At 36.6% G+C, this 27,349-nt stretch overlaps 1 protein-coding gene across 3 annotated transcripts; it reads left to right on the forward strand.

The window, feature by feature from the left end:
* The first annotated feature begins 14,942 nt into the window (after positions 1–14,942).
* On the forward strand, positions 14,943–26,730 carry LOC308650595 (uncharacterized protein C6orf141). Of its 3 annotated transcripts, none has more exons than XM_081296719.1 (2): positions 14,943–16,351; positions 25,625–26,730. In XM_081296719.1, the coding sequence occupies exon 1, from the start codon at positions 15,366–15,368 to the stop codon at positions 15,984–15,986; it is 621 nt and encodes a 206-aa protein (XP_081152845.1). In that variant the 5' UTR covers positions 14,943–15,365; the 3' UTR covers positions 15,987–16,351; positions 25,625–26,730. The 3 variants fall into 3 exon arrangements, with proteins under 3 accessions (XP_081152845.1, XP_081152843.1, XP_081152844.1); XM_081296717.1 differs by lacking the exon at positions 25,625–26,730 and adding an exon at positions 18,696–20,932 and having other exon boundaries at positions 14,943–16,732; XM_081296718.1 differs by lacking the exon at positions 25,625–26,730 and adding an exon at positions 18,696–20,932.
* Positions 26,731–27,349: the final 619 nt, after the last annotated feature.

Raw genomic sequence — 27,349 nt, forward strand, 5'->3', positions numbered from 1 at the left:
TGCATTTTCCCCTTTAATTGTTGGCTTTCTGCTTATGCCTATGATATTAGTGAATAGTACTCCTCTGGGAATGTTCAAAGGCAGTGGTTTTCACCTTTTAGTGTTTATCAGAGTCACCTGGAGGGCAAGTTGCAACACAGAGGGCTGGTCCCTCCTCCACAGTTCCTGATTTAGTAAATGTAGTGTTGGGCTTGAGAATTTGCATTTCCAACAGGTTCCCACTTCTCAGTTGCCGTGGATGGATGAAAATATAGGGATTTTAATGCTATAAACAGATGACAATGTAGGAGTAGAACTTATCCATCCTCTGTCTGGCCCCCTTACTTGTAATATGCTTTTTTATTAAAATACTAAGATTCCTTATTGGTACATATGTGTGTATACAAATGCCATATAAGTATAGATACACACACACACACACACACACACACACACACACACACACAGGAATTTTGATAATACAATTTAACCCTCTTATTACATAGGAAGGATTTGAAGTCCAGGGAAAATAAATGATTTTGTCAAGATTGTACTCTATACAATCAGTGCTGAAGGCAAAGCCAGAACTCTGTAATTTTGATTTCAAGTCATTCTTTTCATTAAATTGTATATCCTTTCTTAAAGGAAATATAAATGCTTAAATAATTAAATTAATAATTTATTCTCCTATGCCAGCAATGTTTATTTTTTCTTCGGGTTTCAGTTGTTCATATATGTGTATTTTTCAAGGACAGTAAAGGAAGGGATAAACCTCATAAGCTGTGTCCTGCATTTTCAATAAAAACAGCTGTAAACACAACAGTTGGATTTGTTTAGACTAGCTGAAGTTGACTTGGCCATATAGGCCATATAAGCTTGTTTTCTTATTCTCACAGGAGTCACCAAATCCTGACCACAAAGGTAAGGGTAAGTCCAAATTTTTGGTGGTTATTCTGAGAAAGGAAAATAAACTGATTTACACTGAGTAAATTTTAATAAACAATAAGACTCCTTGAGAGTGTACACATGTTTAGTTCATCCTGAGTCATTGGTTACCTAGAAACTTGTCCTTGGTGTCAGAGGGAGGAGCACCAAATAACAGGAGTCGATAAACCTCTTGGGAGAACATGGTCTAATTTTTGCCCCTGGGATGCTTATTATCTTAAGCATTGATTAAGCATGAGTTACTCCTAATATATGACAATACTATTATAGACTTATTTTTTTAATGATAATTTGCCTACCACTTATTTAGCATTTAACTCTGTTAACTTTACCAAATACTAGATATACATAGCTTAATCCATGTGACCGATGAGGCAGTCTCTTATTGTGAGAGTTTTGGCTTAACGATATTGTGATTCACCAAAAGTTATGCAGGCTTTAAATGGCTGAGTCATAACCATGACCTGAGTCTGTCAGACTCTAAACCATGCAACTACACTATACTATTAGTCATTATGTTAATTGGCCCCTTAAACAGCTTGAAACTCTTTGAAGGTGATTATCCTTTATCTCATTGTTTTCTGAATTTTCCACCTCCATCTTCATCCCTCAAATGGAACACATATTTGAAAACACAAACAACAACAACAACAAAAAAAACCTTTTTTCTATCAAATTGCATGTATCATCTTCTTTTCTTTTTTTTTTCTCTTCCAGATAGCCACATTGGGTAGAATCTCTCAACTTTCAAGCCTATTTCAAACCCTTTTAAGGAATGTGTGAAGAAATATTTAGAGTAAGGAGAGAAGAACAATGGGGTGGAGGGAAAGGAGACTCAAGAAGTAGGAAGTGACCAGGTCAAAACCGGGCTTTAATTGCTGATTCAAGGAAATTATTCAATGTGATATATAAACCCATGAAGAGTTTTAACCAGAGTATAATTTGTTTGGGAATTAATTGGGAGGCTATCATCTAAGCAAATAATAGCTTACATTTGAATGTTCTCACAATGAAAATAGTGAAAGTTCACAGTTACCTTAGCTATTCAGGAGAACAAGTTTCCAGGACTTAGTAATTTTAGTGGCTGTAGGGCATAGTGAGATGTAAATGTCAAGTTGACTCCTGGACTTCTATGTTGTGAAACCTATACCTGGTGATATTTTTCCACTGAGATCAGAAACACTGGAACAGTGCCAGGTCTGGGACATTTGGGAACAGGAAAATGTTTGCTCAGTTTGGGAATGTAGAGTTTTGAAACATGCAACAGATGAGATCAAGATGAATATTTCATGGGCCGGAGTTGTAGCTCAGTGGTAGAGCACTTGCCTCACAAGTGTGAGGCACTGGATTCAATTCTAGCACCACATGAAAACAAATAAAGGCATTGAGACCATATACAACTAAAAAAATTTTTAAAAAGATGAATATTTGAGTCTTAAGTTCAGAGAAGTTTTCTGGGACACAAATATATATTTAGGAGACATTGGGTGTAGATGGTAACAATGGCTAGAAGTCTGACTGAGATTGTCCAAAACTGGACCTTGAATAAATCAAATATTTAAGGAAAGTGAAGGAAAAGACTCTGTAATAAAAGAATCAGTCAGAAGATAGGAGGAATGCCAGAATGACTGCCATGAAAGAGACAGAAGAAAAATATCAACACACAGAGATGGTCAATGGTGTGAAATTATTCTGAGAGTCCAACACATGAGGAATGAAAGATCTCCATTGCACTATCAAATATTTTAAATACATATACTAAAAAGAAGACAGAAAATATTACAAATTATGTGATTATCTTTATATAAAATCTCAAACCAGGTAAAACTAACCTTTGGCTTTAGAAGTCAAGAATTAGTTATTCGTGGGAAGGATAGTAAGTAGAAGAAGATATGAATGTGGCTTCTGGATTTTTGTTAATATTTTTATTATTTTCCTGGATGGGTTATACAGGTGTGTTCACCTTGTGAAAGCTCTTCAATATATTAAATGATGACGCAATTGTCTGTATGCATGTTATAGTGCAATGAGATATATTCATGAATATAAAACAAGCCTGGGGGCTGAGTTTGTGGCTCAGTAGTAGAGTGCTTGCCTACCATGCATGAGGCACTAGATTTGATCCTCAGCACCACATAAAAATAAAGAAATAAAAATTATAATAGAAATAATAGATTACATTCCTTTGATCTAACAATACTACCTTTAACAATTTGTCTTCCTGTTATGATAGAAAGTGTACAAAGATTTATACAAAAGTTTATCCATTACATCATCATAAAGGCAAAATTAAAATGTGTGAATTAGTTCACTGATTAAATATATATAGTATAATTTCAATGAAATTTCATGGAATCCTAGAAAGCTATGATTGCTAACATGGAAAAGATGTAAAAGTTAATATGAGATTCAAAACAAGGCAAAGCAGTTGCAGAAAAATATGCATAATCTATTTGAGATTTTACTGTGACAGTAAAGAGGGAATGATAAGCAGATAATTCTGAAAGCAGTTTAATGGCTTTTACTGGGGAGAGATGACCCCTTGGTAAACAGCACCAAGTATTTTATGATGTAGCCATGGCCAGGAATGATAATAAAAGGAGTCAGTAAAGGTAACACACTCAGCTGTCCTGAGATATGTACTTGTCTTGTGTCTGTCCAGGATGGATGTCCACTAGCTTTTGTAAACTGCTAGGTATTTTAGCAATAATGAGTATTCACTCTCATTATTGTGATATATAAACTCATGAAGAGTTTTAACCAATACTAATGAGGCAAAATAAAAGGAACAACTGAGAATTTAATCTTCTCAAAATTTGGGAGCAAGATACTGTGATTTGGGGTGGAAATTAACGCATCCACTATAATAGAGTCTCGTCAAATAATATATCATTTGATTGTCTTTGTGTTTTTAATCAAGTTTGTGATTTCAATTGTGAGAAAGAACATGAAATAGTTATATATTAAATTTCTATAAGTTGTTTCTAACACACCTAAAGTTTTGGTATTCTTTATCTCTAAAAAGGTGTGATGGAAGAGCACACTCAGAGTACAAGGATTAATTTTTCCTTCCTGCCTGTGATGGCTGCATTAAAATTCAATGTGGGGAAAATGAAAATAGCCTATAGTTATAAAATACAGACTAGCTTTTTTCTTCATTATCGTACCTAGAATTGACATCCCAGTTCACTTTTCCCAAGTATCTAACTGCCCAAGTTCTCAAACTTAGTTCCAATTATAAAACCCAAGTGCTGAGAGACCGTTGCTCTCTCTGATCTTGGCCTTGTGCTACGACCAAAGAATATGGTAAGAAAGAGAAAACAGCCACTGCTCACCTCTCCTCTTTTCCTTACCCACTTTGGCAGTGCTGGTATTGTAAATGTCCCAGCCCTTTTTCAATTGTGTGCACTTCTTGGGTGACATGTTTTTTCCTTGAGGGAACATTTTTTTCACCTCCCCTTATTCCTTCTCTTGTAATTAGAAGAAAAATTATGAAAAGAACAGCAAATGTCTAGCAATTCCTCTTAGGAGTTTATATGAAACTTTTTCTTTCACTCACAGACCTATTTCCAAATGGCTTTAGGTTTTAAACACAGTTAAAACGCATCGCTTGCCACAGGACTATCAGACCTTTAGTCAATATCATGCTATTATCACAGCAAACACCAGATGTCAGATTTTAGTTTCAGATTATTTCCCAATAGAGGGAGCACTTGAGTTGTTTCATTTCCTTAGAATTTTAGCTGCATTTTCAACTATTTGCTTTCAGAAGATTCTTGTAAGTTTACTGGCCACATCAACATATATGGACATTTTAAAATCTTGATATATAATGTGGAACTCTTATCTCGAACGATTGTGCCAACTTATAGTACTTGACCTCATTGAGCCATGAATGAGTAGTTTTGTTTTATATCCTAAGCAATAAACTGAAACACTTTACTAACTTGATTGAACTAACCTGTGTTTATTAAAATTTTTGTACTTTTGACATTTTATAAATATTGTCATCATTTTTATTGTTCTTTTGCAAATATTAAAAATTCTTCTTGTATGTTATTGGGTTCTTGCTGTATTAACTTGCCCATTTAACTATAAGGTACTGTTTGCCTATTGAGAAATGTCTATTTTTTTGTAAACATTTCAGATTTTTCACATAAGAATATTAGTTATGTTTTTAACTTTTAAATATTTTAAGTACTTTTAACTTTTTACTGTATCAATTTTTGACTTATCCTTTTACTTTTTTTAATTTTAAAATTGTAGCTGGATATAGTAGTGTATGCCCATAATCCTAGTGACTTGGGAGGCTGAGGCAGGAGGATTGCAAGTTCAAGGTCAGACTTGGCAAATTAGTGAGATTCTGTCTGAAAAATAGCTCTGTGATACGCTGCCCCAGGTTCTGTCCCAGTATTGAAAATTAATGTATTTTTTAAAATATGGAATGTGTCCTTACAAAAATAGATATTTTACAGTATATAACTATGTATATATATAACAGTGAATCTCTTTTCTTGCCACTTACCAATAATAACTACTAACAGTTTGGGTTTCCATCTAGAATTCTATATGCATGTGTTCTTATGTGTGTGTGAATATATGTGTAGCATATATAATGTATATTCCCATGTTGTATATATACATATGTATATGTGCATATTATGTAACGTAGAACACATGAGTATATCCTATTATTTATGAAATGAGAACATGCAATATATATATATATATATGTATATGCATATATAGTGTATATATATATATATATTGCTTTGCAAATACATCTTTGCTTTTTGACTTAACAATATAATTTTAGTATTTTTTTCATGTCAGTTCATACTGATTTTTCTGTTTAAGTGATTATTGTAAAATTATATTCTATGCAAGACTCAGTGACTTAAATCCTATTCTTAGAATATAGTGGTTTGATTTTTTTTGTTTACACTATTATATGTTAAATTTAGTGGAATTTAGCAATTTGAAATTTTGTTTTTAAAATTTATTTTAGATTGTGATATGAATTGAATTCTATATAAGTATTCTAAGTAGTTTTCTGAGCGTGATTTATAAATAAGAGATGTAAGCTATTTATAATAGTGATGATTTAAGTATTATCATGATTAATTCTAGTAATTTATTACAACACATTAAAGATCTTAAATTGAAGCAGTCTATTTTGCCTTACTGTTCAGTTTTACAGATAAAAGTAGATAAATGATGTTCTTTTAAAATTTCCCACTGTTCATAGAAAGACCTCTTCTTGAGTAGGAAACTTGACATAACAAAGATGTTAATTTTGGTAAAAAATGAAAGATTTTTTTTTCTTTCTAAAGGTGGATAAGGTTCTTCTAGGCCTCACATGGAAAATAAACATTTACAAATAGCAATACAAACTATAAAAAAGCAGGGAAGAGGAAGGTTAATTCCACAAAGGCTAAAATATTATAAACTTTCTATAATTTAAATAATGTAGTTAATGATTATGCAGAGCTATGAACAAGTAGCTAGGAAAGTTGAAAATAAAGTGTCATGTCAAATTATTGGGATAAAAATGAAATTCTGGATAAATTGCAATGAGACAAGTGGATAGCTACTTGAAAAAAGTAAGACAAGATTCATATTTCATTCTTTCTAACATAATAACCAGCATACTGGTCCAAGATCTAAAAATAAATACTTTTACTTACTTTTTTTTAATGTATTATTTTGTACTGAGGATTGAATCCAGGGGCACTTAACTACTGAGTCACGTCCCTAGCCCCCTCCCCAACTCATTTTAAAAAAAATGTTTGGTACAGTATCTCACTAAGTTGCCTAGGGCTGCCCTAAATTGCAGAGGCTGGCTTTGAACTTGAGATCCTTCTACCTCAGCTTCCAGAGATGCTGGGATTTTGTAAACTTATGTCGCTACATCTGGCACAACTGATTTTTAAATACATCTTTAAGTTCTCAGTGATTTGAAAACACAAGTGGGGTGACAAGCAAAAGCTCTTCTTTAGAGAAGAGTATTAAGGAATTTAGAAAGGATGACATAATTAGAAAATTGTTGTTTTGAAACACCCAATTTAATCATTGATTCAGGCAAAAATTATCAATGAATGTTAAAGCCAACAAATGAATGGATGTTGGGAAATGGTGATACCGCCTATTATCAGTTCTGCTTCCTCAAATGTTGAAGTTTGAACATTAGAGAAGGTCAGAGGCAAGCATATAAAGCAGGTTTTATTTAAAAACATAGTAACACAGACTTCTCCCCAGAGAGAGAAGCTGGGGGCCATAGCTTGTATCCTGGTATCCCAAGAAGTGAGAACATCCTGCCTCTTTTATATATTTCAGATTTTCTTTGTTTTCCTGCTCTCTTCCCCATTATCTCCCTCCTTCCTGCCTAGTGTCTAGGCCCGGCATGCAGGTGGGATGGCCAAAAGGTAAGAAGCAGAGGGACAGAGGGAAGAGCCAAAAGGAGTGATGGGGCAAGAAGGGAGCGGCAGCCCAGGGGGCATTAATTAGCAGATTCCTGTCTGCAATCTTTGGGGAGGGGTAGTATAGGCAGGTAACATTGGTAATCAAGGTGCTCTGGTGACCTTTACATTCTCCCAAGGCGGCCTCCATTTTCTGGATTACCTATCTACACTGACTGCTTCAACAGGAGAGTAACACAGTGTCAGATTCTCAACTTACAGATTACTTTTTGATTATAAGAAGTAAAATCACCTCTAAAGTATAGCTGTCCAGGGGCCACCATTCCATCCAAGTGATCGCTTAGCAAGAGTAACATTGGAGCAACTTCATACCATGTGCCTTCCGATGTGACACAACCAGAAGTGCAACACACCACCCATGTGGGATTCTTATCAAGTGTTTAACTGAAACCTGACAATAGGAAATAATCAGAAAAACCCCAAATGTGGAGCTTTTTGTCAGACAATTGGCCTGAATTCTTCAAAAGTTAATGTCTTGAAAAAAAAATTAGTGCTTTACTTTAGATTATAACTGTCTTAATCAACTGTAAATTATAAGCCTCCAGGGGAACAAAATCTAAAAGTAACATTTTGAGGACTGTTGGGAAAATTTAATCTAGACTCTGTATTAAATGATATTAATGACTGAATGTTAATTTTCTTAGATGTAATGGGGAAAAGTTGTTATATAAGCTAATATTTCAAAGGCATGCTATAGTATTATAAGTAAAATTTGCTCTTATAACCTTATTTAAATGGTTCTTAGTGAAAGATGTATCCACCATTTTATGTGTGTGTGTGTGTTTGTGTGTGTGTGTGTGTGTGTGTGTGTATGTAGAGCAAGAGAAAGAAAAAAAGATTAAAAGTGACATAATTAATAACTAATGGATCAGGGTAAAGGGTATACAGCTGCTTATTGCACTATTACTTTAATTATTTTCATTGTTTCAGTCCAAATGAAACTATTGATACTGCAAATTAGCAGGCAAATTTAAACTGTGTATAAGTGACTGAAACATAAGTCATTAAGAATTTAATGCAAAATATAAAATATTATATGAAAAATGTTATTTTTCTAGACTATGCATTTCTTGTCTTTTTCACTAGTAACCCCATGATAATAATTATTTTTTTTAAATGGAATTTACAATGCCTTACCCTGTTCAAAAGCTTTCAACCCAACATAAGAAATAAGAGTGTTAGCCATAGATGATGGAAATCTAACAGAGAAAGAATGCAGAAGTGGAAAGAGAGAGGAAGCAAGACTTTGAAGGGAAAAAGTAGTAACATAAATACAAGTAGTAAATCAAATAGTAAGTAAAGGAGTAAGATCAAGGAAGTGCAGAGAAAGAATAAAAGAGATGGAAAGCATGATCAGAGGAAAGGGTAGTTGTCAGAAATATAAAATTGGGAGAATAAGAAAATAGCATAAGATTGTCCTTATCACAAGGGTTGAGAAAAAATGAGGAAGTAGATCTGGTGAGCAGGGTTTTCTAATAACCACTCAAGGCTTGCCCTTGAGGGGTGAATTATAAAGTATGTATAAGAGATGAGGGATTACTACTAACAGTTTCTTTGAATTGATGGACATTCCAGATTAACTTGTTTGCTAACTTGCTAAACAGCAGACAGTCTTTTCCACCCATCCTTTCCTTTGTTGATAGCATGTTCATAAATCTTCATATGGAGCTAAATATTTAAGGATTGGAATCTCTATGGATATAAAATATTATTAAAGGCTCCCACAATTGGAGTAATTGCAGTTGTATACCCTTTACCTAGCTCCATTAGTTATTATTTATGTCACTTTTAATATCTTCTTTTTCTGTCTTTCTCTTGCTCTACACACACACACACACACACACACACACACAATGGTGGAACCACTTAAATAAAGAACCATTTAAATAAAGTTACAGACAGCAGACTTATAAAAATTTACTTATTTCAAACCCTAACCTGATTGCAGGTATATGGATCATTTAATGGGAGGTAATAAGAAAAAAACTACCTTAATTGGAGATAAAGATTGTGACATCTAATTTACTAATTGTTTTATTTAAAAATTTAATACATATTAACTTTTATTTAGTCAAATGTTAAATTTTCTAATAACACCATGTATCGATAAACTTATTTGTGTTCTAGATGAATATGGGCTAAAACACACAGGCTCTTTATTATTGTTAAATGTTGGTTTGACTACTGGTGATGTAATATCCTGTTTAGTAAGTTGCTTATTCATACTCTGTCAGAGCACCTGATCTTAAACCTTGATCTCTGACTGGAGAGGTTATGATGAATATGCTTTAATACCATGTAAAAGGCAGACAGCTGACACTGAATTACAATTTTAAAGTTTCTTTCAAGCAGCTATTTATTGCTCAGAGGGCTATATGAGTCAACTCTGTCAGTCATCTGGGACAGCTACAATACTTTGTCTGACCTGGAATTTCAAAACATCTTGCCAATATCATCTTAAAGAAAAGTTACTACCTTCTCTATGGAGAGAAAGTGCTTCAACATACCATTTAAATTTTGTTTAGCAAGTTGGTCCCAGTAAATTTAAGCCTCTTCTGTCTTCTCCCAAGAACATGCACATTGGTTTCTCAAAATTTAAACCAAAGATACCTCTTTTAAAAAATTATCTCACCAGACCCCTAGGTGAATATACTACTTGATACTCACAGATTAGCCATTCTCCCATTCTTTCTCTCTTTCCCCCAATTTATTAACCAATATTTGCTCTTCTATCCTAAAATTATAAGTGTGGTTCTCATTTTTGAGCTTAAGTCATTGACTCCCACATATTTCCTGCAAGGGCTAAAATAATAATAATAATAATAATAATAATAATAATAATAATAATAATAATAAGTGTATTGGGTCCTGAGTTCTACAACAAATGAGCTTTAAAAAGTTAAATTACAAATATTTTACAGGCTTTATAGTTTAGAAAGGGTTACCAGAAGAATTGTTTCATTTGAATTTCATAATGACCGTGGGAAGGAAGCAGGGAAGGTATTATTTATACCTGACAGTCAAGAACATGGACTGGGAGACATTGGAAACTTTCCCAGAGTGATATAGGCCAACCAAGGCTCCTGACTCAGTCCAGTACTGAGTCTTTACATAGGCTGATCTTTTCAGGTCATGTGAATCTTAGTTATAAAGGAAATATAGTTAAACTTTCTTTTCAAAGGTTTGCAGTTTTTGAGGTTTATTCATAATCAGATTAGATTTTATTGATAGAGAATAACCTCACATTGCTCTCCAACCTACATTGTGTATTCATTTAGGCTGTCTGGTCCTCCTTTTATGGATTCATTCAGCCATATGCAGTGATTAGTTCGGGTAGAATTATGAAGATTTTTATACCATGCCTAAGAGTCAATCTTTGTTTTTATAGCTGTGGAAATTAGAGAGGAAGGGTCAAAGGGGGGAAAAAATTAAAGTTGATTTACAACATTCTATTAAATGTTAGATATATGGGAAAGAGGTAGCCACTGAGGAGAAGACATTAGAATTGCCAGTCATGCTAGTCTTTGAAATAAGAAACACAGAAAGAAAAAGCAGGTATTTTTTTATAGACTTTCCTTCACTAGTTTTTTTTTTAAACACAAGTAAGTATTTCTCTTTGTGTAATGGCAAATGGTTCAAATCATGCTGAACATTAATCATTGACTAATATAAGGGCTTTAAATATAAATAATTTTTTGATGGACCTTTACTTTATTCATTTATTTTTTATGAATGAGATGGAGAATCAAATCCAGTGCCTCACACATACTAAGCGGGTGTTCTACCACTGATCCACAACAAAATTATGTTTTAAAAAAGAAAAATAATAAAGGTTATATATAAAAATGATCTGAAATCTATAAGCCAATTCCAAAAATGAAATGAGTTTATAGACTCTGGTGAAACTGGAACATTCCCCCCTGCTTTGGAGAAGGCTATCATAAAACATTCAGTCATCTGAAGATGGATTGGTAGAGGTGTGTCTATACAGAAATTTCAAGTCATTTTTGCTTATGCAGAATCATCCAGATCTTCCCAAGACTGAATGGGCAGTTCTGTGGCAGAAAAATTAGATTTAAGAGAATACATGATTAATTCAATTTTAGATATTTCAGGTTCAGAGTGACTGCAGAACATTCAGAAGAGAGGTCCAGTAGACAATTCAATAGAAACATTTTTCATTAGATTAGATTATGGTAAGACACAACCCCCCAAATCTCACTGGTTTATGATAGCAATAACTGAATAAACTTATTTCTTGTTGAGAATATGTATCAGCTAATTCAGCTCTACTGGATTCTACTCAGTCCTCTTCCATGTGTGGGCCTCCATCTCGAATCATGACCCAGATAGCAGCTGATCTGGGGCAACCCCAGAGCCAACCTTGCAGTCACACCTCAAACATCTTCTCAGAGCCATCCAATATCACATTTCCTTACATCTTATAAGCTGCAACAAGTATGGCTAAAGTCAACATGGGCAGGAAAGTGCCTTGCAAATTCTAAGGTGAAAAAGCAAGAAGTATGATCCTTCTTCAAGATAAGGAAGTAAATATATATATAAGACAATAATATTATCTTCTGTGATACTAGAAATAAGGAGTAAGCAGCAGCATCTAGAATACAAATGTAAATTAAATTTGAGAATCATCAGTGAACAGGTTGCAGTTGAAACTATGGGAATGGGTAAAATTATGGACATCTCTTGATTTATGAGAAAAGTACACTAACTGTTGTTTTCATATACTTCTATACCTAGCATTGCACCATGGCTCAAAATATTGCCTTATCTAGGAATAACTCAGTGGTAGAACACTTGCCAAGCATGCATAAGGCCCTCGGTTTGAACTCCAGCACTGAAAAAGAGAAAAAAAAATCACGTCATCTAGAATATCCCATCTATCCCTCCCAGAACCAAATTCTGTTTGTAATAGATAATATAGTTTTATTGTCAGATGATTGCTTTTTCCTTAAATTGTAGTCTGCAATGTACATTTAATTCCTTCTAAAAAATTAATTATATATGACTTTATTTTTCCAGGCATCCAAACAATGACTGTCCATCAAAAGAATACCAAGAAATGAACAATAACAAAAAAATTCAGTTACTTTTACCTCCACATCCTTAATTTGTGCAGTCTGGTAGGTTTTGCCCATCATCCTCACAAAAATAATGAACATGTTCAGCATCCATTAATGCTTTCTCAGGAACCTTTGTAGTCTGCCCCCTCCTGCCCATTTCCTTATTCCATTGTATACTCAGCCAACAATTGATCTGCTTTCTGTGCCTCTGGATTAGCTAGCATTTTTCTATACTTTTATGGAAATAAACTCATACAATACAAGCTCTTTTCTTTGTTCAGAACAATCAATCTATTTTATTTCTGAGTGGTATTCTGCATACATAGATTTATCACTATTTGTTGTTTTATATACATTTTTGTTTTTAATGAACATGGAATTATATATTTACTGGATATAGTGCCACATTTCAATATCTTTTCTTCTTATTTGTCCTTAACTTAGTTTCATAGCTTAAAGATAACCCACTCCAGTGTTCTCAAACTTTGTGGCCTATTAGAACTAATCTGGGGAGTATTTTAAAATGCCAGTGCTGCAAGTCACAGTCCAGACCAATTAAGCCAAAATCTTTCAGAGCAGGCCAGATACAGTTATTTCATTAAATATTCCCCTAGATGATTCAGTGCACAGTTAAGTCTGAAAAATACTGACAAAGCCTAATCTTATTGGCAAATTGGAAAGTTTGACTGTTTCATGTTCATTAGCTTTGCCTTCTCAACCCTAGTTAGAGAAATTTTTGCATTTACTTAGCAAGAATAACATAGTCATACATGGTAGACATGCATATAGCAACCAATAAGTAAGCTCCATTTTGCAGTGGTCTTTAATACTAGTTTCTCAAGAACCATTTCGGATATTCAAACATTCTAGTTGGCACCCTCTCTGATGTGATCTATCAGTATGTAATAGATACTGATCTATTGGTATCAGGTGAGGCCTGAGCTTCATGTACAAACCAGAGCTGAGAATCACCTATTTCCAGATAAAATGATATGTGAGTGAACACAGCCTGTCATAACATGTCAGGCCTTTTAATGTCTAAAGATGAAAAATATTATTTGAACAAATTTATTTACCAATTGACTCTTTATTGTTTTGTATAGTATCCATGGACCACTAGCATTGAAATTATTGGTGGTGTTGCTAAAATCAGTATTCTAAACCCTACCCTTATCCTATGAGAACAGCATCTCTGAGAGTAGGGTAGGGCATTCATCTGCTAGTGATTTTCATGTACATTCAAGTTGATTTATTATCTCTGACTTCTGTGTTTGATGCATATACATTTTAGAATTAAAAACTTTTAAGAAGTTAAGCAATTTGACCTGTTCCTCCTTATGTCCCTATCATCTAGAAGAGTGGCTGAAATTTAGTTCATACTCAATAACTGGTGAAGTGAGTCAATAGAAAAGAATCTGAAGTCATAGTCTCAAAATAGGAAGACAATTTAGAGGTCATTGAGAAGCAAACTTTGGAACACGTTAGAATCCTGGCTTCACTTCATGAGTGTTTAACCTTGGATAAATACTTAATCCCTCTCTTCCAAAATTCTCAAAAAAATTGCACTACTTTACTATTCAGTAAAGTATAAATGAGTTTAAATATAGAGAATGCTTAGAGCAATTCTTGTCTAAAACACCTGAAGAATTTAGTAAATTGTGACATAGCACAAGCCAGCCCTAGGACAGGCATCTAATCAGTCAGATCCAATTCAGTTTTTCTCACTCTTCCTCCAATAATTTTTATATAATTTGGCAGAAAGACATCAGAAGGTTCTTCCTTTCTAATATCTCACCATAGTACTAGTCTTTCATATACATGCAGAAATTTCCATTATTGTAGTCATTTTTCTAAATCAGTGAAATGGTGAACGTTTGTTAATAAAACAAATACCTGTTACCCATAATGAACAGGGAAATCATAAATGGTGGCATATGTCTGTACTCCCAGCAAAGTGGGAGCCTGAGGCAAGAAGATTGCAAGTTCAAGATCAGCCTCAGCAACTAAGTGAGGCCCTGTCTCAAAATAAAAAAAGATGGGGATGCAATACTGCTCAGTGGTTAAGTGCCCCTAGGTTCAATCTCTAGTACAACAACAACAACAACAAAAAGGCAAGCAATACAAATAAAATCATACAATTTTAAACCCTAAAGAAGTTCATTTAGCAGTTTCTGTTTTAATTTTGTTGTTTAGTTTGTTTTATGGCAATGCACTAGGCCCCTTCCTGAGATAAGCGTTGATTATAATCATAATGAAGACTGGAGTGACCACTGTCCCACAGATGCTGGCATTTTAATGGAAGAACAAACTGAAAGCTTCAACATTTCAGTCTCACCCTTTGATCTACATTGGAAACCCAGTGGGATTTGATCTGAAGTGGGCATGATTTTTTTTTTTTTTTTTTTTTTTTGCGGGGGTGGGGGGAGACTTTCATTAACTCTGATAACTAAACAAACTTCCTGGTTCTGTTTCTTCCCGTGGAAGAGCATCCCTGGAAAGAAAGCACTTTGTTTTGAGCATTTGTGGGAGGCGCCTTGGAAAGGCGTCCTTTGCACTTTAGCACTGTAGAAAAAGGAAAGGTGGGTGGGGAAATAGAGTAGAGCTGAGAAGTCATAGGGGTTAGAAACAAAGATGTGACAAAAGGAGCAAGGCTAAGGACAGGGTAGAAAGGAAAAGTCACCGGGACCTGAAGTCAGTCATCTGGCTAGAAATCCTCAAGGAGAGAAGGCGGGGTTCAGAGACAAACTGGCCTTAGCCAACCCAGCTCTCCTGGGGCGGGAGTCGCGGACTGGCCTCGGAGGCCACACCCAGGGCCTGCCAGTCCCGCGCTTTTCCGAGAGCAGTAGGAGTTTCCTGCACGAACTGGTGAAAGAACCAACGCATGAATGATCCTCCTGCCAGGATGGGGACCCCGGAATCCCAGGGGTTTGTGCCTTTTACGGACTGCCCCCGCACCCAGCGGGACCCCGGGTCCTCTCTGTGCGAGGTGGGGCGCGAGACTCCCCTGGCTCCTGGCGCCCGGGATCCCGCACCGGCGGTGGCCAGCGGAAGCCTGGGCGGCTCCCAGGACTACAGGTCTGCAGGTCCAGCCCTCCGACTGCCAGCCAGAGAGAATTTGGATTGTGAGTCCTGGGTGCGAGAGAAAGTGCTCTTTCTTCTGCACCCAGAAAGGTGGTTGGGGACTCAAGCGAACCCTGCAGGCGGAGAGGAGGTGGCCGGTGAGGAGGATCTTCCCCAGGCGAGCGGAGAGGACCACGACCAGGAACCCGAGTGCTCTTCTCTCTTTCAAGGACAAAAGAGAATTTCTGGCAGGCGAATTATCGCTCCTTCTGGAGCCCACCCTCGAGACCCTGCAGCGCCACCCAAATCTGTGCTTGTGCGGGTCGTGGATTATCAGGCGACGCAAGAAGTGCTGCAGACTGCATGGACGAAGGGTCGCATGACCACGAGGACCGAGGAGCACTGCATGACCGCGGTCACTTTTCGCACCAACAGAGAGTGAGACTTCGGGACCCCTGTCGAACCCCAGGCCCTCCTGAACCCCTGAGGCACCCGGCGTCCACGCAGGGGATAGAGGATGTTTTCACCGCCAGCGAGGACCTGATTCCAGAGGAGATTACACTGCGCAGAGGAGCCTGAGGAATGTTCTGGTCTGGTGGATGAGCGATAATCCTTGAACGAAAATGCTGTTCCGGGGGCTCAACTTGCAATTAACCGATGGAAAGAAACTTGTAAGAGGCTGGCGGGAGCTGCGCTGCATGGAGGCAGTGGGCGGCCAAACTAGCTTGAAGATCTGTAAACTGCAGGACCTCTGTGGCTGAAGTACCGTGAGGTTGTAGGGACCTAAGTCATTGAGATCGATAGAAGGTATTTTCAAATTGGCAGAATGCGGGAGCTTCGAAATAAGAAAATTTTTAATTCGCGTTTTGCAATAGCTCTTTTTTTTGTGCCACCTTCGCCTCCCCTTTAAGGCCTGAAAGCTGAAGTGAAGTTTGAGGTCTGCTCCCGGGAAGTTCATAGGTGGTTGGGTGGGTGGGTGGAGGGGCGGGGACTTGTTTTAAAAGCTGAAAAAGAACATTAAATTTTTAAAAGTAAACATAAAATGAAGCATCAAATATAGCAAAATTTTTCTTGTTACCCTCTTCTGATGTACAAGTCTTCATCCCCCACCCCTCCATATTTCAGTGTTAAGAAGAAAAAGAGAGGAGCTAGGAAAAGAAGGGGGGAATCGAAAATTGAGCTTTAAAGGTAAATGCCATTTAAATAGGGCTTTTCCCCAAACAATATATAAGTTAGTCCAGTCAAATACCTTTAATTTGGATTTTTAAAAATTATTTTAATGTTAAAAATACAGCATATAAATCATCCAATCTAAAAGTAGATAGAAATACTATATGTAATGTGCCATAAGATGATTGTATAACTTATTCTTGTCCATAGCTCATTATTAGTAAGATTTGTAGTCAAGAATAGATCCATAATACTTCTTTTCTGGTGCTATTGAAACAAATTGTTTTCCTTATTTTATGTATTCCCTTTTGTTATTAAAATCCATCTTTGCTAACTCTTTAGAATGTGGCCCTGTTTGGAACTCTGCTTTACCTTGTTGCTATTGAAGGAGTTGTTGGTTGTAAGGGACAATTAACAAAAGTGTGGGTCTCTGGCTTTTGAAGGGTAAATGGTTGAGCAGTGCAGGAACCTCAGACTCCAGGCCTTCCCATTTGCCCTCAATTTTCATTTAGAGTTTGAAATGCCCTCAAAAGATCATCTGATGCACCTCTTGCCTCCATGCAGGCAAGATAAATAAGGTCACTGTTTTACAGATGAGCCAACTTTGGCTTAGAAGTCACACTGTTGCCTGTGTAGGTCAATCAACGAGTAATTGCATGTGCTTACCAAACCGACAAAGAATGTGATCATCTCCCTCCCAAAAGGTTGGGATGACCTTTAGAAAGACTTATTTCTAGAGGTCAAAAGATGACTGTGGACATTATGAGTTTTCTAACTTATGGTTATGAAAAGAACTAGAATTACCTGATGTCTTTGAAGCCTAATCATCTCTACCCTTTTCAGGCCTTTGAAACCCGGGTTAAGAAAGGAATTCAGCACCTGGGCTTATGTTCAAAACTGTCTAGTAGGCAGAAAAGGGAATATTGGCCTCTTAAAATGAATTTTTTTCCTCTAGCATCGATACCTGCCTCCTATGTAAGACTAACTTTGGCAGGTAAATATTATACCTGAATTTGTTGAGTTATCCCATGTGCCAGGTGATCGAGCATTGGATTTAAACCAAAAATAAAACAAAAACTTTTAAAATTTGGTTGACTTCTCTCAGGAGGTAAACTCTGGAGTTCAAGAGTTGGGTTGGGCTTAGAACTGGCTTCCTGTTACTAACTGTATAACCTTGGGCAAAATGCCTAATCTTCATGTGCCTCTCCGGCTTGTTTGTTAAATGGGGATAATAAGTAGTGTCATAAACTTTTTTCTAGGATTAAGTTAAATGAAAATACTTAATACTGCCTAGCATACAACAGATGCTTAAAAGCTAGTGATTATTGCTAGTGTGGTTGTTATTTAGCTCACTTTTCACTCTAACCAGGCTTCAGTTTTTTATTTAATAACAAAGAGCAGAACGCATAAAACACAAAAAAATCTAGTGAAAACCAAACCTGTGGTTTTTACTAAGATTTTCTTCTCATTCCTGTATTTATTTCTACGTTCTCCCCAAACTTAACAGATCAATAAGTACATTCCTTAAATTCCTTAGAAGCATGTCTGCAGCTTGTGTAAGGACTCATGCAAAGGCTTAAAGGACTAAGGTGCAGACTGCTTGGCAAAGTCTTTGAAAAGGTTGAAAAACAGTTCTTGGCAGATAGGAGCTTTGAATATTTTCTTCAGGGCCTGTTGTGTTACCTTGTTTTCTCTCTGGAATTTAAAATCTGATGTCCTGTCATCTATAAAAGGCAGAATAGACACAAATCGTTCTTAAAAAAATATTCTGTCAAAAATGTATTTTTAAAGTTTAATTAATACTTTAATCCAAGTATTTTTGAATTAATTTTATCTTCATTAAGTGAAATAATATTTTTAAAACAATTATCCAACCTCCCTGTTGACTGCCTGCAAACTGTTCATAGAATTCCTTTAGGACAGATGTCTCATTGCCAACAAAATAGCAGTAAGTTGAAGTTCTGTTGAATTTGTTTTACAGATTTCCTGATCCTGGCAGAAGGCTATTGTCATGTGTGCAGGGAACCTGAGGAAACTTCCCATTCACAAGTGTCCTGAGAGTGCATCCAAAGTGAAACTTATCCTCAATGCTAAGAAATCTCTCAGAATGGCTGGGTCTTGGCTCTTTGATCTTACCTCCACCTCAAAGAAAATTCTCCTCACTTAAAATTGTATTAGGTGGATGAATTGCATCAAAAACTTCCAGAAGCCACTTGGCCATTTGATCACAGTCACATGATCACCATGGATCAGGCAAATGTCCACCTCTCTCAAAACCCTTTTCTACAGTCTTTGTCACTTTGGATAGTCATTACTGGACTGCAGCTTTTATTCTTGTTGGAGGACATCACCAGTGGCTTGGTGCTTAAATTTGATGTTTAAGCTTAAGTTTTTTAAACTTAAAAAACAAGAAGGAAGAAAGAGCTTTCTATTAAAAGTTTACTCATGCCAAAAATTTGATGAATACTATTTAATGAGGAAAAAGAAAAACAGAATAAAAAAGGCCTGGCACAATGGCACACACCTGTAAACCCATTGGTTTAGGAGTCTGGGGCAGGATGATTGAGAGTTCAAAGCCAGCCTCAGCAACTTAGAGATCCTAAGCAACTCAGTAAGATCCTGTTTCTAAATAAAATGTAAAAACAAAAAGGGCTGGGGATGTGGCTCAGTGGTTAAGCACCCCTGGGTTCAATCAATCCCTGTTGCCAATAAGTAAATAAATAAGGAAAGAAAGAAAGAAAACAAAACAAAAACTGGGAGCAGTGGAGAAGGTCTGTAATCCCACCACTTGGAGGCTGTAGCAGAATTGACCGTAAATTTGAGGCCAGACTCCCCCATTTAGCAAGGCCCTATCTAAAAATAAATAAAAAGGAATGGGGATGTAGCTCTGTGGTAGAGTACCTCTGGATTTAATTTTAGGACTGAAAAAAACAAAAAAGAAAAGAAAACCAAAGTTTTCCCATGATTCTAAAACTTTTGTAATATTTGGTATGTTTTCATTATGGTTTTATTTCAATCTATTTTTATTTGTATACATATGTATGCTATTCTAGCATAAACTAAATAGTTTTACTTTTCTGGGTATGGTCTTCACATGAACTAACATATACAAGGTATGGTTTGTGAACCAACAACAGTGAGCATCTCAAAGAAATTTTATATATGCAAAATCTCAGGCCCACTCCAGATCCACTGAGTCAGATTTAGTATTTTGAAAAGATCTCTGATAATTCAAATTAAAATTTGACAAGATTTGACATATCCTTCATCCTTAGTTCTGAGTCTTAACTTTGTTACTTATCAAAACTAAGAAAACTTTATTATTTCTCTATTTCCTACTAATAATTAGCAGTGCCATGGCAATAATAGTTTGTAGAATTGTGGAAACATTTAAACTTTGTAGTAAAAGTCAAATATAGTATATAGGGACTTTTTAAATTGGCAAAAGGCTTTCTAAAAAGCATGTTATGTCTGTTTAAAGAGCCTTCTTATTCTAAAGTGTTCCTAATGAACCGTTGATTGATTACTGGATTTTAAACTATTTCAGAAACATAGTTCCTTCATTATCTAAGAATGTAAAATAATATGTTCTCCAAAACCCCCTAGGGGAGGAAGGGCAGGAAGTCTTAAAGACAGCTCAATTGCAACAGGTCTGCAGGCTGAGTCAGGACCTGTGAGCTACTCTTGATGCATTGTGAGGGGGTGGGGTAAAGGTGGAGACTGAATTTGAATCAACTAACAGGTAAGAAAACAAAGGGCTGTGACTCTTGAACACCCTGACATCTCCAAAACCACAGACAGGACTTCGCTCTTTAATTAGGGAGGGCAAATCTTTGTTAATTTACTTTTCTAGATGAAGATAAGCAAACACAGTCCAGATTACTTTGAGAGAGTTATGATTGGTTATTAGGTATTATGCAGTCAACAATTGCCAACAAAACATGAGACTTGGTTATATTCAAAGCAAGGAATTGAATTTAAATCAAACTCCGATTGAGGAGAGTACAGACTTCATAAAAATAGAACAGAAGCTGTGTGTCCTGAACTTGGTATGGTATAGCTGGCTTGCCTCCTATGCCTGTAGTTAGCTAGGAAGCAAAGGCCGGGGTCAGTGGAAGAACCTCTTATTCCCTTGGCTTGATGAAACTTCAGATAGGTTTCTTGCAGCTGTAGGCCCTAACCTTTCTTTTCTTAGAGCTTTAGAAAACTTGCCATTTTTTTAAATATATCTATATCTATATCTATCTATCTATCTATCTATCTATCTATCTATCTATCTATCTATCTATATTTAGCTTTAGGTGGACACAGTATCTTTATTTTATCTTTATGTGTGCTGAGGATTGAACCCAGTGCCTCACGCATGCCAGGCGAGCACACTACTACTTGAGCCATATCTCCAGCCCAAATTAGCCAATATTAATGTTCTCTGTGGGTCCCTAGCTGCCTGCCAGTTTTACAACTCAGGACTGTCTTTCTCTGGGGCTTAGGAGCCATCCTTTGAAATGTAATCATTAAAGAAGTTAGGGCTCCAAATCCCCAGTGTTTGTGGAAGAGAAAGAGTTTACAAGTGTCAATTAGCAAATACAGATGGCCTAACCACATTAGCCAACCTCCTACTTTCTCATTAATTTAACCCGCTGCTTAAAAACTCTCCCATCATTTATTTCAAAGGAATTGAGTTCGGTTTCTCTTCCCTAACGGCATAGTCTTTGTCAGATCAGGCTGGGCAGGCAGCAACCAAAGGAGGCAGATTTAAAAGGGCCGCTGAACAGGCTTTATTGAGATATCAGACCCACAGAGGGGACAAGGGAAGGGTCTGAGGAGAAACCGCCTGGAAGCTCAACCGGACTGGACTTTTATGGGGCTTACAGCAGGAAGGGAAGGGCTTGGGACAAGAAAAGGTGTCTCTAGGGTCCCTTGCCCCCTTGGAGTTGGTCAGGGGAGTTGGCTGAACTCCAGGATTGGCCAGGGGGTCCTGCTGATTGACAGGTGTTGGTCGGGAGATCTGGCTGATTGACAGGCGTTTCCGCTGGCATCTGATTGATGTTTAAAGCAGCTCGGGCTGCTTTGTTCTAAGTTGCCACTAAGCCGCCACCAAGTCGCTGCCACAGACCTAACAGTCTTGAGTAAAGTCTCCCTTTGCTTACCTCTGTCCTGTGAAATTTTTTCTTCTACAATAGTGAAAAAAAAAAAAAAAGCATTTTGAGTGAGGACTGATGGAATCCTATTGGCATGAGGAAGCTGGAGGCCAAATATCTAGAAGGGCAGATGGTAATGATATTGGGTTCAATCTCAGCTCCTTTTATGATTGATTTAGAGTTTTTTCTCAGGCAAGTCTTGAGTTGGAAGGGTGCAAAACCACAGGAATGCTGACAGTCATTGACCAGGTTTTGCTCTTTTGGACTGATTCCTGCAAAGGCTGTAATTTGGCTTCTTAGGCTAGTTGCCAAAAAAGTTGTAGGTTGGCATTTTGCAGTAAATAGTGTCAACCTCATAGGGTATGTTTTCTAGGATTAAGTTAAATGAAAAATACTTTGAACAGTGCCTGGCATAAAATAAATACTCAAAATTAACCATTATTATTATTTATAATATTAAGGTTGTTATTGTTTACTTCATTTTCCTCTAAACCAAACTTTAGTCTTTAATGACAAAGAGCAGAAGATTTATAACACAAGAATATCAAACTTAAGCCAGAATTTTTATTAAGTCTCTTTTCTTTCTTTTTTCAAATGTTAACATATCTGCTCTGGCCATTGTCCATTTATAGATTCAGCCTTTCTCTAACTTTGTGTGTATGTGTGTGTGTGTGTGTTTGTGCATGTCTGAATGTACATTCACATGCACTAGGTTTGGAACCCAGGGCCTTGCAAACGCATAGCATACTGTCTACTAAACAGCTACACTTTCATTTGCATTAATTTTAGAACAATCTTGAAGTTATCATTAGAAACCAGAAGACTCAGTTACAGAATTCTGGGAGATTTAGTCACAGAATTCTTCTTTGACATGACCACATTACACATAATTGCTTAGAAACATTCAGATCATCGCATTGCAAGTCATTTCTTTATGGAAGTGAAGTATGCCTTGATATCCTGTCTGTTAGCACCCAAAATACTGTCCAAAGGATTAGTGCCACCTTACTGGACCTGATGTAAGGCCCGCATAGAGTCTACCTAGGCATGGGGCATTATCCAGTGGCCACTGAAGTTATAGGGCAGTAAACTTAATCTTAAAACAGCATAACTTCCCTCTGGCTCAAAACTCTGAATGTTAAAGCTGCTTTGTATGCCCATTGGATAATCCTCAGATATATGTTCTGCTTTATGACTTTGAACTTGTTTTGAGATTACTATAAAAGTAGGTATGATTTAAAACCCTGAATTCAACTTACTTGGGAAAGGAGTAAGCAATATAGGGGGTATCAGAGAACTTCCCAGGGAGGGCTTCTGAATGCTGTCAACTTCTTTAAGGATTCTCCTACAACCTGTATCCTTGTCTCAGAAGCCCAGAGCATATCCATGGACTTCCCAGCCAGCCTCAGTGTTGACCCAGATCCTGGACCTTATAAGGATTCAGGTTATAGTCTTACCATCCCAACAGACTGAAAAAATATACAAATTTATAATGAGATAATCTTGTAATAAAATCGGTCATAATTCTCCTCTTTGGGTGTTATGTTGGAGAGGAAGAAAGGGTATTCTGACTTATATTCAGTTGGATGCCAAGGTTTAGGCAATTGAAGGGGATGGAGATTCCCAAAGAATAAACAGTAAGTAGTGCATTATCTTTAGACATTTTCAAACAATGATAAAGCCAGACTAAATATCTGCTTTTTATTATTACTATGTGTTTTATGATAACATACTTTTCTCCTGGTCAAAAAAAATCTATTGTTGATCTAAATTCTAAAAAACCTTCGATTGTTGTTTGAATTTTAATCACAAGGATATAAGCCTCAAATCAGTATATTTTAATTTTCCTTTACTTTTTCTTTTTGTGTGAATGCTTAAAGAAGTCTCATTGTTGTCCCCCAGTACCTCTGTCTTACTGTCCATCTCTCTGCAACATAATTATACACACACAGACTCAGCTATCTGCGTTTAACAGTAAATTCCCAAGAGTTTACAATCTTTCAAGTGGGCTTTGAATTCACTTTATGTCTCCAACCTTTCTCTATTTCTGCATTTCAAGAGTAGATTCAAAATAAACAACACAGCTATTGTATGACAGTCTATGTAACTATGGCATGCAAAATTTACAATACAGAAACAATTAAATGTAATATTTTGTTTTTAAGTGCCAATTGAGTTCACCAGTAAATTACTGATTTGATATATCTTTAACATAAAATTTATTCTTTTTTATTGTTAATTATTTTAAAATTAAAGAGTTAATTAAGTAAATAAAACATTATGTGAGTAGTAAAATTTAGTTGCTTCTTTTGCAAACATTTCAGTTTTATTAAAGTTTACTTGGTCACTACTTCACAATTATGTACATTAAATGATGTTATATCAGATTCTCACCAAAGGTTCAAAGTTATTTGTTTCTCTTTCTGATGGTGACTAATCATTATTTTCTCATCTGCTTCTGGTAACAGACACACCATGTGTGCCTCTGCCAATATTTAATCACGAAGTCATAAAAATGGAGGGCTGACAGTGCTGTAACTAAAACTTAGATTTTCTGATCTCTAATCAAAGCTGTTTCTATTATTCCCTATGGAAGAGAAAGAAGTTCATTAATTAATTTTAACTTTGGATTCAGAATTAATATAATTTTTTTTTTTTTTTTTTTTTTTTTTTTTTTTTTTTTTTTTTTTTTTGCTACTAGGGACTAAACTCAGGGCCATCTACCATGAAGTTTTATCCCCAACTGTTATTTATTTATTTATTTATTTTATCTTGAGACAGGATCTTGCTAAATTGTGTAGGCTGGTTTTGTACTTTCCATCCTCCAGCCTCGGCTTCTTGTCTCTGGGATTACAGGTGTGCATGATTACAGGTGTGCACCACCACACCTGGCTAACTGAAATAATTTTGAACACCAATTATAAGTACAACTGAAAAAATGCAAGTGTATTCAGGCAAAAAATTAAGTTTAGTAGATATAATTTCTTTATTATAAAAACATTTAATTTAGTTCATTGGAAAGTCAGGGCACCTAAGTATTACCCATTTGACTTACTCAAAAATGTTTTGTGGAAAATGATGGATTGGGGATGACTTTTACGGCCTAACATTCCTCTCAGCCTTACTCAACTGTAGGCAGTTTTCCTGCTGACGAGGCCCTGTTCTTGGAGTCTTTGAGAAATTTTTCATTAATTCTTTCCCTTTGAGATGTAAGATGGTCTGATCATAGAATTATTTGTAAAATCAGGAATAGCTCTGTGTGCTGAACACATCCTATTGATCAAACTCCCTCTTAACTTCTAGTATTTTTCCATTGCTAACCCTACTGCTAAATCGTCTTTCAACTCTTCAGTAGAGCTTAGCTCCAACTAAGTTTTAGCCTATTATGATATCCTTTAAAAATGTCATCTTTGATTGTTAATCTTTCCCAGTATGTTTTTTTTTATTAAAAAAATTATTGGTATTGGAAATTGAACCCAGGGGAGCTTTGACACTGAGCTACATCCTCAGCCCTTTGTATTTTGAGAGTGGGTTTCACTATATTGCCTAGACTGGCCTCAAACTTTCAATTCTCCAGCCTCAGCTTCCTAAGTTACCTAGCAGGTATGCACTGTGCCCTGCTTCCCAGTATGATTTTTAATTTGACAGAAATCAGATAGAAGCAGGGAATGCGTACTTGTATTGATGATGGATAAGTACACTAGACTTTATAAAAGTTAAAAGTATCTTGTGTTTCAGGGGAACCGACAATCTTTTCCTTCTCTTGCAGTCACGGCCTCCTGCCCATGATTCACTGGGACTTGAACAGTGAACATGAGTGGGGCCTCTTCACATTCCAATAATGCCAGGAGCAGCAAGCTGTCTGTACTCATACAATTATCCATTACTAACTTCTGTTATTTTGTTGTTGTTGTTGTTGTTGTTGTTGTTTAGTCACAGAATGAAACCAAGCCTTATGTTTAGTGTGATCCTCAGTGGAACTGAATTTTCTTCATAGCAGTTTTGATAAAGTTATGGGTCTTCCGGGTCAAATTTTTATACATTCCCCTTCACACCAACACCAATTCTGACTTTTGATAGGCAATAACTAGAGTCACTTATGCCTTGGAGGATCAGGTCAGTGTCACCTTTAAAGGAAAAAAACCAAGAGCACTAAGTGGAGGTTGTTTTTTGTCAAGTGTTCTGTTCATTTATTGTCTTGAACAATGGCATTAGGAAGGTTTCCTCTACAGCAGTTAGCACAGGAAACTTAATCTGATCTGACAAGAGAAACCTATATGAGGGTGTGGCAAATGGCTTAAGTAATTCCTAAGTGTTTGGCAGAATAACATGGCTGGTAAAATGCAGGGAAGGGATGTCTATGCTAATGACCACAAGATAGCACTAACTGAATATAACAAGATAACACTAACTGAAGCTGAAAGAGCTTAGACCCTGAGCAGAGCACATATCTTATGAGGCATTGGTCTTGTGGTGAAGCCAATATCCGGAGTGAGGTCCAGGTCCAGATGGGAAACTCCGTGGGGCGGCTGGAAAGTGAACTTCTGCATGAGGCTGGTGAAAAAAAGGAATAGCTCCATCCTAGCCAGCGACTCACCAACACACTTCCGGTTACCTGCAGAGATGGACATGTTGGAGGGTTACAAGACAGAAAAAAATCTGAAAAACAATCTGGACAGAGACAAGAACAGAACTGTGTGGAACTGTCATTTAACCTCTTCTGAGCCTCATCAGCCCTGTCTCCTCGTTTAAACCCTGGAGATACAAGGTTAAGTACAAATGCCAGATTTACCTTTTAAGCTCCTTTAGAGAAAAAATGCTATTAAACATTAACATTTTGATCTGCAAATTTTTGTAAGGGTTTGGATATGAGGTGTCCCCCCCACAAACTCCTGTGTGAATGCAGGAATGTTTGGAGTTGAAATGATTGGCTTGAGAGAGCCATAACCTAATCATAATCAGTTTATGCTAGTTTGAATGGACTGACTGGGTGGTAATGGACTAACTGGGCTGTAGGAAGATGGCATGTAGCTCAAGAAGGTAGGTCACTGGGTGCATGCCTTAGAAGGGATCATCTTTCCTGTGGCCCCTTACTCCCTTCTCTCTCTGCTTCCTGGCCACCATGAGCCCAGAAGCACTTCTCAGCCCTGCCCTTCTGCAATAATGTTCTGCCTTATCTTGGTCCCAGAGCCATGGAGTAGGCTGACCATCAACTGAACCTCTTAAACTCTGAGCCAGAAAAAAAAACCTTTCCTCCACCAAGTTTTTCTTGTTGGGTATTTTGGTCACAGCCATGAAAACCTGACAAACACAAATGTCATAAAAGATAAAGCCAAATGTGTCATGGAACACATAGGTACCTAATGAGACTTGGAGGACCAAGGAGGGCTCATGCTTTGAAGGAGAACTTTAGCAAAGTTAGCCAGACAAAGACGGAGGAAGATAAGAAAGGGAATCTGATGCTTTTGAAGACTGGAAGAAATTTGACTTGGGC

Source organism: Spermophilus citellus (genome assembly GCF_964194105.1).
Source record: "Spermophilus citellus genome assembly, chromosome: 5".
Lineage (NCBI taxonomy): Eukaryota > Metazoa > Chordata > Mammalia > Rodentia > Sciuridae > Spermophilus > Spermophilus citellus.

What these genes read in the sequence shown, in the direction of transcription:
- LOC308650595 (XM_081296719.1), top strand. Translation starts at nt 15,366, where the DNA reads ATGAATGATCCTCCTGCCAGGATGGGGACCCCGGAATCCCAGGGGTTT.